General features: G+C 36.2%; 1 protein-coding gene across 1 annotated transcript in view; it reads left to right on the forward strand.

The window, feature by feature from the left end:
* POLN (DNA polymerase nu) overlaps positions 1–8,404 on the forward strand; it is an 89,048-nt gene extending 80,644 nt beyond the window's left edge. The window contains exons 24-25 of the mRNA XM_058838850.1: positions 4,802–4,863; positions 7,758–8,404. Coding sequence (XP_058694833.1) covers positions 4,802–4,863; positions 7,758–7,826 — 131 coding nt within the window. The 3' untranslated portion in view covers positions 7,827–8,404. The remainder of the gene's footprint in view (positions 1–4,801; positions 4,864–7,757) is intronic.
* Positions 8,405–10,358: the final 1,954 nt, after the last annotated feature.

Consider the following 10,358-nt stretch of genomic DNA (forward strand, 5'->3'; position numbering starts at 1 on the left):
TTGGCAGAAATTGGTTTGGCTTGGGCAGAAGGCTCTCAGCTTTACCATCAATAATCTGCCTGGTTTCTGGCCAGCTTGCCTGTCTGGCTTCCTCACATCTTGAGCTCTCCAACAGCCCAGGAAGCAGAAAGGCAGATGATACTATGGGGATGCCAAAATCTGGGTTCTTGGATCCAAGAAGGCTCAGCATCTCTGAGTCCTCAAGTCTGTGTAATCAGGTAGACAGTCTGTCCCCAGATCAGACTGGGAGTCTGTAGAGACTCTGGAAGAATATTTAGGAATGGCAGAACCCAATTTTTCATTTTGTGGGGCCTGTTTCTGACACTGGTACTGCATGTTATGTTTGAAATACCTCTTTGCCCTTGAATGATGCTGAATGCATTACAGCTAAAAGGGGGAATACACTTCGTGGTGAAGAAATGCAAATTTTTTTTTTTTTTTTACAGTACAGGGATACCTGTAGTTACAGCTGTAGAATCTGGTTTCTAATGTGTGTTCCATAAATAGCTGGTGGGTTTGAAAGGTGAACTTTGCCAGTGGCAATTACTGTGGATTCTTCCATGCCTTTCTGTCTGCTTGATTGCTTCCATTAGTGATAATTAAATGAAAGATACTCGGTACTTGAAATAATATCTTTTTGTAGAAATATATGTATTGCAGTGCTTTGTGTTCAATATCACAGTGCATTAGAGTAATTTTTAAAGGTTTTTTTTAGAACTCATTTATAATTATTCAGTACTGATAGAATTAAAGAATTTCTGCATCTGTTCTTATTTTTAGTACATGTACAATGTAGAGTTTGAAGCAATTTTTCTAATATTTTACCAGGTGTAAAGTATTTCAGATGAAGTACTTACCTTAAATTTAAGAAAACTGAAATGACCAGTCAAAACAAACTAACAAAAAAAACCACAAAAAAACTGCCCACCTCACAAAAAAAACACACACACACACAAAAACAACCCCAAAAACAAACAAACAAAAATACCACAAAAAACCAAACAGTCAATATAAATGAAACCTATTTATGTTGGTATTAAGATCACTTCCTAACTAAAGAACAGTATCTTAGACTTTTTTTTAGCATCTGCCACTACACATTTTTGGCTCACATACAAATTGCATGAAATTTCACTTTATTCTGCTACAATTTTATGCTTACTGGGTACTGAGGCAGCTGCATAAAAATGTGGATATATTCAAAAGGGGGCTGCAGTAACAGAAGAACAAAAGAATGGACTGGTCATCACAAGTTAGTGACATTTTCTGTCCTCTGAGCTTCTGTTTTCTAACTTGAAAAACACTGGTGCATAAACTAAAGATGCCTCTAGATAGCTTTCAATTTGCAAAAATCCCTGTTCCATAGATCATATGTCTGGCCAGCTTTGACATGTTTCTGGAGTCATAATTTCATAGGTGAGTGCACTTGAAAAATGTCTGCAGTTCGATAGGGACAAATAAGCTTTTGTTCCACAGCAGGCATGCGTGTCTTATCTTTGTTCCCATTCACAGCCCTTTCAATAAGCATAGTTATTCTGGTCAGTGTCAAGAAAATCTAATATATGTTAAAACATATGTTAAAATTTCATTTTTTGTATAATCTTTTCATTTTGCTGTCACCATTTTTTATGCATAATATTTTTTTGTGCATGCTTAGCACTTGTAAGTATTTCAAGATGAGTATAATCAAGCACTCTGCTAATTGCTGACTATGGGTTTTGAGAAATAACTTTGAGAAAAAAGATTGGGAGAACAGCATTTTACAGATGCCATTGCAGTATATGGCTGTAAAGGAACATCTTAAAATTAATAATTTATGTGCCCCAGATATACTGGATTCTTGACTGAGCAGAAATAATCATTATCCCCAAAGTCTCCAGTCTAAATCTTAGAAAAGAAGAAAAAAAAAAAAAAAAAAAAAAAAAAGAATGATAGAGACATCTATTTAAATTTTGTAGTTCTGCTTTTTACTGACTGCACCCTAAAATACATATGAGATAAAAAAGACATAATTGAGTATGTCTGATTATTTATTCTGAGCCTTGAGAAAGAGGGAAATTTTCAAGGTGATTTAAGAAAATAGTGAGAGAATTGGATATTATGTACATGGGACTAAAGGGGACCTCTTCTGTGGTTACATACTCCCATGCCATATTGTCTCTTTTATAAAGTATCATCTTCATATGAAAAATTATTCCCACAGTCCTTAACTATTCCAGAATTTTGTCTCCAAAATCTAGAGCTTTAAATTTCCAGCCTAAGTGTATTCAGCCACTATACTTATTTATTTTTGTGCAAAAACTGTAATGTAGTTTAAATGCTTCCTTATTCACTGTTTACAGTCTTAGCAGACCACTGAACAGGAATGGCAGTCCAGCTGCTTTTTCTTGATATTTGCAAAGGAGTGGTTTCAAAAGGCTGAAATGCAGGCACAACAACTTCAGATTGCTTGAAATGAATGGCTTTACTAAACTCTGGGTAGAGAGGAAGTCAGTGTGACATGAGAAAGAGAACAGGGAGCTGAACTGACAGGAAAAAAAAGGAAGAAAATGAAGCAAACACATGGAAGGTTTTTAATGGTTGTTAAAGTGAATGAGGAACTATTGGGTTTGTTCACTGATGTGGCCACTTTAATCTGTACATTTTAAAATTAAGAGTATTTAAGAATGCAGTAGAATTCTGATTGTGCCAGATGCCTTAGAGCAAAAAGTGTGTGAACCAACAGAGAAAGCTGTTGCAATCATTGCTGCCATCATGAATCCCCTTTTAGGGATACCAGCTAAATGGGACAGAACTAGTCAAATTCAGAGATCTAGACAACTTGGGGGAAACAGGTCTAACTCAGTGCACAGGTAGGCAGCAGCCTTTGTTGTATCACTCACATATTTCAGCCCAGGAAGTGATTCTGCTGACTCATGGTCCATCTTTTATTGTCTGTTGGAGCTTATTTTGTCAAGAAGACCTATTACTCTCTTTGCCCAAATGCTCTATTGCTGTTTACTTATCTAACAACACAAAAAATGTTAAACTGGACAGACATGAGTGTGCCCTTCATAAGCGTCTGGTGGAACATACAGAGCTGAGTGATTCTGTATGAGAAGTACTGAATTCAAGTGTTATCCTGTCAAAAGTTTTGTGTAGTCATAGCTTGGAAAAAATGTTTACCCAGGACTGACTGGCAATGCACTGAGCCTTCTGAAGGCATCCCACCTGGCTGGGGTGCCCCAGCATCTGCTGCATTGCTGGCCTCCTGGAGCTGACAGCTTGTTGAAATTCAGAGTGGGTTTCTCAAGACAGAGGCAGTCCAACACTTCTCTATTAATAGCCATGTTGACTTGGACTGGATTACAAATGAGTAATTATTTAGGCCAGCACTTCTCCTTTCACAATCTGTGGATTGCAATGTTTGTTTCTACACTCCAAAAATGTTGCTCTGTCCCACACTGGACCATGAACTACCTCAAATCTGACATGAACCAAGTCTACAGGTGTAGCTGTATGTTGATGTGTCAACAAATGTCTTGGTTTCCTCAGCTCTGGCACTTGATCTGCTGATACTTTGAGTTACTGCATAATTTGGACTTCATGGAAAAGCTAATGACAGCTCATTAGTGCACAAATCTGAGTGAGCCAGCACGGTCTGAGCACTGTTCAGGCAGAAGCTGGCTATCCTCATCATTATCAGGACAACCTCAGTGTCAGTGACATGGCACCAAACATTACAGACTGCTCTTCATTGCTGGCATCATTAGAAAAGGTTTTGGCAGCAGCCACAGCAACAACATCCACACCTTGGTAGAGTTTTTGTCACTCCTTTGCCTCTAACCTCAGCTGCCAAAGAGCTGTGATGTGCAGCAAGGGATAACTTCAAAGGAAGCTGCTCAGTAATCATGTGGGTTTCGCTCTAGCAGTTACCAGCTCATATCACAGACCCTGCTCTTTCTCAGGTCTGTGAGGCACATGACAACATACATTATTTAGTCATCCATCCTGTCAGAGCACTTCAGGTTCTGGGGCCACCTGGTATTCCTGCTTCACTTTCACTAGCCAAAAATGTCTTCCTTTTTAAAATATGTTGATCCATTGAATCCCTCTTTGATTTTTATTAGAACAGTTTGTGTTGAAGCAGCAATCTTTGTCAAGCAAAACACTAATTAGCAGGGCCAGTGATAGCAAATCAGATTGATTTTGAATAATTATAGATGCATTTGCACTGTAATAGTGAGCAAAGTGTTACAGCATGATGAGTTGTTAAGTTACATGAATTATACTGAATTGTTTAGAGTCCTGATAGCTCCACTATCCCACAGGGATGATTTTTTAAAAAAATTTAGCTCTGGTCTTTGTACTTTGAAGAATAAAATATTTTTAAAAGTTTAGATTCTTGTGGGCTTTTTTTTTAGCTTCTTTTTTTTTAAGTGAGTTTTATGACTGCATAATAAAATTAAAATATATAAAATATCATCAAACAGTTATGAGTAGTGAAGTTGAAAACTGAGCACTCACACATGCTTTATATACCTTTATATGAAATGTAGTTGTGCTGTACTTCTTTATTTATGGGATATATAAATTAAATAATTCTGCAAATTTTACCCTAAAATTCAATTTTAAGAAAGAAACTGTTCACAAGAGATAAAATATCTCTTTAAAGTAATCTGAGAAAGTTGTAAATAGTAATTTTTTTATGCAGAAATGCAGCTATTATGTAGCAGAATATAAAAACCGATTTTATATTTATATATATAAAACAATTCTAGCATGGAAAATAAAGCTGTGGGTTTTCAAATTTACCTTACAGCATTGGTAAAAAGAACAATGGAGTCCCTGCAGCAAACCACAGCCTTGGAAGTACCATTGAAGGTAGGGACAATTTTGAATTTCCATTTCTTTCTCAGGCATACTTAGCTTTGTACATCATTATTGTCATTATATTAGGAATCTAGAAACAACTATTTTGCTTTTCACTTCAATCATTTCATGTTCATATTTGTGGTAATTGCTTTTTCAAATTACTATAAAAGTTCCTAAGGAAAATAACTGAAAGAAGTATACTCCCTTTTGGAAAGTGAGATTGCCGTAGCAATGCATATGCCTTAGCAATGCAAATTCAAAAATCTATTTCATTCATTGCCACAAAACTTCTGTTAGGTGTGGTAGAGTGAGAAATATGTCCCTTTAATAGACTTTCTAGATATGCCTGGCATTTGTTACTGCTGAAAAATATTGCAAAAGGTCTTTCTTCAGTAATTTTCACTTAGAAAATGGGTCTATTTAACATTTCTGTGTGGAAGCCTAACACACAAAACAGACAAAATCACTGGTCCTTGCTAAAGGTAGAGGACATAATCTACCACACCAACATCTGTAAAAAGTGAGTAAATAACTACACAGCAATCTATGTATTGGATCTAATTGTAATTATGTTATAAAATAATTATGTTTTTCTCTCTACAAACCTGGTATCTATCACTGTAGCTGACTGCTCAGCTTTTGTTGCTTGGTAAAAGACTAAAACTCCTGGGAATCCCTAAACTTCAGTGAGCAAAAGCCCAAGAGTTTCCACTTTCCTGACAAATGGAGTACTTGGTGTTGCCAGGCCACTCTCTCAACAGTAGTACTCAACAAGATTCAGGGACAGAAACAGCTTTATTCTAATTATTTCAGAAATGGTTGCAACATACAGACTTGCACTAATGGAAGCAGCTGAAAAAGAAAACTATTTGAAAATTTGTCTTGTATTCCTTTCTCCAGATCTTCTATATCTATTGCAGCATTCCAGCCACTTTGTGAGGCTTTCTCTGGAGGTCTTGCAGTTACAAGACCATTTATGGGTCCTTAGGGACCCCATCCATCCTGCAAGAATTGAGAAAGGATAATGAAGGGTACCCAAGATCTAAATTACTCCTTCTGCTTCCCATACTGATTTCCCTTCTCACTGTTCACTTAACCCTGTAAGCTTTTGCATTCCTGTTTACTAAATATGGTCCAGTGAAACTTTTTGGCCACACTGGGATTATAAATTTCTTGGACTGATACTCCCAAGCTTTGCATACCACATTTCTGTAGATTGCTTACATTGTACACCTGTGTTTGCCTTTCTTCTTTTGTTACAAATTCCTTGGGAAAAAAAAAGAAAAGAAGAAGCCAGAGTGTTTTTCAAGGTATATTACCTTTAAATATTTTTAATTACTGTATTAGGTACCTGGCATTCATGCTGCTATAAGGTTCTTAAAATAATCAAATATGGTATTATTGGTGGCATATAAAGTGAATAGCAACACTATAGTACTTTCTGGATAGTTTGAGGAGATTATTTGTTGGCTTTTTTAGAGGTAACAATGGTCATGCTTTGTCTGAGGAAGTCATGGTCATGAAATAAATATGAGCACTGTAATAGGTTTCTAAGAAAGACAAATGTTTACATGGTTACTGAGATTGTTCATAGTTACAGGGGTGGAATATCATTTTAGTGTTACATTTATCAGACTAACCTTAAGTGGCAGAAGGTTTCAATGTCCTGTGGACAAATGGGACATTCCTTGTTATTCACCTCTGTCTAAGGTGTTTTACTGTCACACACTGAAATCCATCCCAGTGCTTTATACAGATGGATTCAATATGTCATTCCCATGAGAACAGTAATTCTCCATATAAACACCAACTATGCCTTAATAGGTGAAAAGAAACACATACTTGGACAACAAGGAGCTCTCTGGGGCTTTCAAGGATTAGGACTTTTTAGAAGACAGTAGAAGTATTTGGAGATACACATTTCATTACCCTTGTTTGGGCTTTTTTTCCTAAGCAAATTACTGTAGGAGTCCTGACATACTTTTGGTCGTGCAGCACGTTAGACTACATCCATCATGAAGATACTTCACCTTCCTCTGAAGCCTCAAAAAGAGATCAATGACAGAGGCCAGATAGAAAACACAAAGTTTGATCTCAGAGAATAAATTGAGAGTGATCTTTAAAAATAAAGTCTGCTTTTTTGTTCATGTTGTTTACCCTTCTATACAGTAGGAAAATGTCTTTTAGGATTAGAGATGTTGAAGATGAAAAGATTTTTGTGAAATGCTCCTGCTCTCCTTCAGCAGACTTATTTCAGCTAAATATGTATTATGTGCTCTGTTAATATGAATATTATTTTTTAATATGGAGACAAAATGTCACTAAAGTAGAGCACACATATAGTCTTAATGTCGAGAGATTTCTTTTTCTTCTTTGAGGTAAAGGGTGCTTTATCTTTGAAGTAGCTTTTTTTTTTCAAAATATAGTCCATGCTAATGAGGCAGCTTTCATGTCAACAAATCTACTGTGTACAAGAGCACCAGGAACTGCAAAACAAACTGAAATCTAACTAAAGCAACAATAAAAATACCCCAGAATTTGAAAAACAGAGGGGTAAAAAAAACCCTAGTATCTTTATGCATTGCTGACAAAGTTGCTGAGATAAACATCAAAATCATAATTTGTAGCTCTTTTAAAAGCATAAGATGAATTTTGCTATAGTGTATTCCTTGCAATTCAGTAACATGTATTTGCAATTTGAAAACTAAAGGTTAGTTTAAATTGTTAAGGTATTTTTATCAGAATTGTAGCAATAATTGAATATTAGTAGAAATGAAGAACATTTCACATTGGATAGGCGTGTAATCTAGAGCAGTATCACATCCAAAAGGAAAAGCAAAAATAGTAATCTTGCTGTATGTGATGTGTTTATTTGTTTAAATTTTTATTTTTTTTCCTGACAGGTTCCCTTGAAAGTGATTCTCACCACTGGGAAATCATGGGGGTGTATGACAGAATTGCAGGAGATGTAAAGCAGTCATTGGGGATGTTATTCAGTACCCAAACACCTCATTGGCCTGTGCTGATTCCTCGCTGAATCACTAGGCAACAGCGCTGCTGGATCTTTCATAAGCACCTAATACTCTGCATGTGAATTTTTTTACTTCATTTTGTCTGTAGCCCTAGGCAACAGCAGTGAGATAAAACTGGTTTTTACCAGTTCATTGTGTTCCCTTTAGCCAAGGTATCCAGCGGGGAGCTGCTTTTGTTCACAGCTAAATTACTACATGTACGAAATGAAACAAGACAGTATTAACCCTTTGGGAGCATCACAAATATATTTGAGTTACACGGATGTTTAGACTTTAATGTTAAATATTTTGTGAAGTGCTTGTGTAAAAATACTTATGAGCTGCCAGTATTTGAACTGTCTGAGATGCTTAACTGTTGTGTGCAGCTTATTTTGTATTATGTGAGTAGAATATAGCTGCTTGGTGTTCATCACATATAAAATGTCCCATTCCTCAGACTTAGAAATAGAGTTAATGAACTTAATTTTTATCTAGAATTTTGGAGCAAAACAATTAAACAAAACTTTAAGCCTAAATATATTAAAAATAAGGAGATTGTTGTCCATTCAATTAATTTCCAACTGAGTTTGTGCCATGGCCTTAGCATACTTTAGATAAAGTATTACAGTTTCCCTAATTTATTATTTTTACTACTGATACAATGATAAATATTGTTTAGATAAATTTTAGGATGCAGCCTTATCCTTTTTAAGATTCAGGCTTTTACTTCAATGTTTGGATTTTTTTATAAATAATTTGTTTTTCTGTAGAATTTATTCTTCAAATGAAATTTGTTTTGTAACATTACTGTTTTACACATTCTGTCTCTGAGCTTGTGGAATATGAAATTGTCCTTGAAGTCTACTGATTATTCAGAAGTTGAAGTCATGCACAAAACTTTTAAGAGTTGTTCAGTATGTTTCAGCATTAGACATCAAATTATCACAGTAATACAATTTAAATTCTAGAACTGTATGATTGTAAAGGCTTTCCAGCATTTTTAATTTGTATAATTAAATAATTTTACTTTGCACTTAAAGCCATTAAACTATTAAACATTGTTTTCTTATGTTGCTCATTAATCATACATAACCTGTCAGCTGACGTGAGTCAGTAGTTTCTAAAAATTGATTCTTATAAAACTGGCATTGATCATGTAAGCAATGTCAGAACATTTTGCTTATTAATTGGGGTCTGCTTTTTGGTGGGGGGATCCAACCTGCATGGCTGTGACACCATGCCAGGTCCTGTGAGCAGGGGCCCTGATCCCACCTCTCCAGCAGAGAGGAAGTTGCACAAGTTTTCTTCTGCTTTTTGCTATTTTCAAGCCCTCTGTGTTTGCAATGACATTGAATAAGTGTGAAATGTTCTACTGTCTCATCTCTTTCACTCCTCTTGAAGATCTGCTGGTTTTGGGAGCCCTCTACTAACTAAACCCTGTTTCTCTAAGGCTACATTGCTAACCTTCCTACTATATGGAGGAAATAATTTTTTAGTTACATTCCCAGCTGATTTCCACCTTGTGTGGTTTTTTTTAGGCTGCATACTTTACAAATAAATGGATGGTGTATTTTTTCAAGCCCAAACAGCACTAGGAATACCCTTCAGCCTAACAAAAAACAAAAACATGCATAAGAACAAAAAGAACCTCAATCCACTTGTGTGAATTGACATCTGCTCAAATGTGAAGCTACAGAAATGCAGAGGTTACCATACAAATTTTCAAACACGGCCCTTCACAAGAGATTGTCAGTTGTAGTTCCCCAGATGTGCACTCTGTGTAGGTTGTCATACAAGCAGGCAAAGTTAATATTTTATTCTCCTTGTGTCACAGTTTCTTTGGGGTTTTAAATTCCCAAGTAATCAGCTAACAGAAGGAAGAAGGCCAAGCAATAAAACACCACTTTATCACACATGTCCAAGGACTAATTCTGTGTATGAGGGCAAAAGGCAAACTGGCATAATTTTGGAGGATTGTTGCTGACCAAGTCTTGAGACTTGGTGAAGTTTGTGTCCCCTCAACTTGCAGGATACATACAATGAACTTGGGATATCACCCCTGTGCTCCAGATTCTCCAGTAAAAAAACTGAGAAGCTTTCTCCACTTGAGAAAGAGTAGCGTTTGCAATTCATTTCCCAACGAGATTCTCTGGACAAGGCATCAGTTTTACCACGCTTGTGTGCTGATCTATGTATAATCATAAAATCTGAGCAGCACAGTTTTCCCAAACTGTATTCAAGGTCTGAATCTAAAGAGCCATTATAGGAAGCAGGCCAGTCCTGACCACAGATTTCCTTCCAAATAAATATAGGTGAAAATATTCAGGATTTGATGACTGCCTTGAATTCCTTTGGGTGGCACAATAATTTCACACCAGAGAACTGAAGACCCTTATTTTAATAAATAACCACCTTGTCAGGTTATTTTGGTTCTGCGTGGAAGAGACTTTAAAACATGATTAGGCTTGAGCAGGAACAATCATAGGAGCACTT

The sequence above is a fragment of the Poecile atricapillus genome, chromosome 4 (genome assembly GCF_030490865.1).
Source record: "Poecile atricapillus isolate bPoeAtr1 chromosome 4, bPoeAtr1.hap1, whole genome shotgun sequence".
In the NCBI taxonomy this organism is placed as follows: Eukaryota; Metazoa; Chordata; class Aves; order Passeriformes; family Paridae; genus Poecile; species Poecile atricapillus.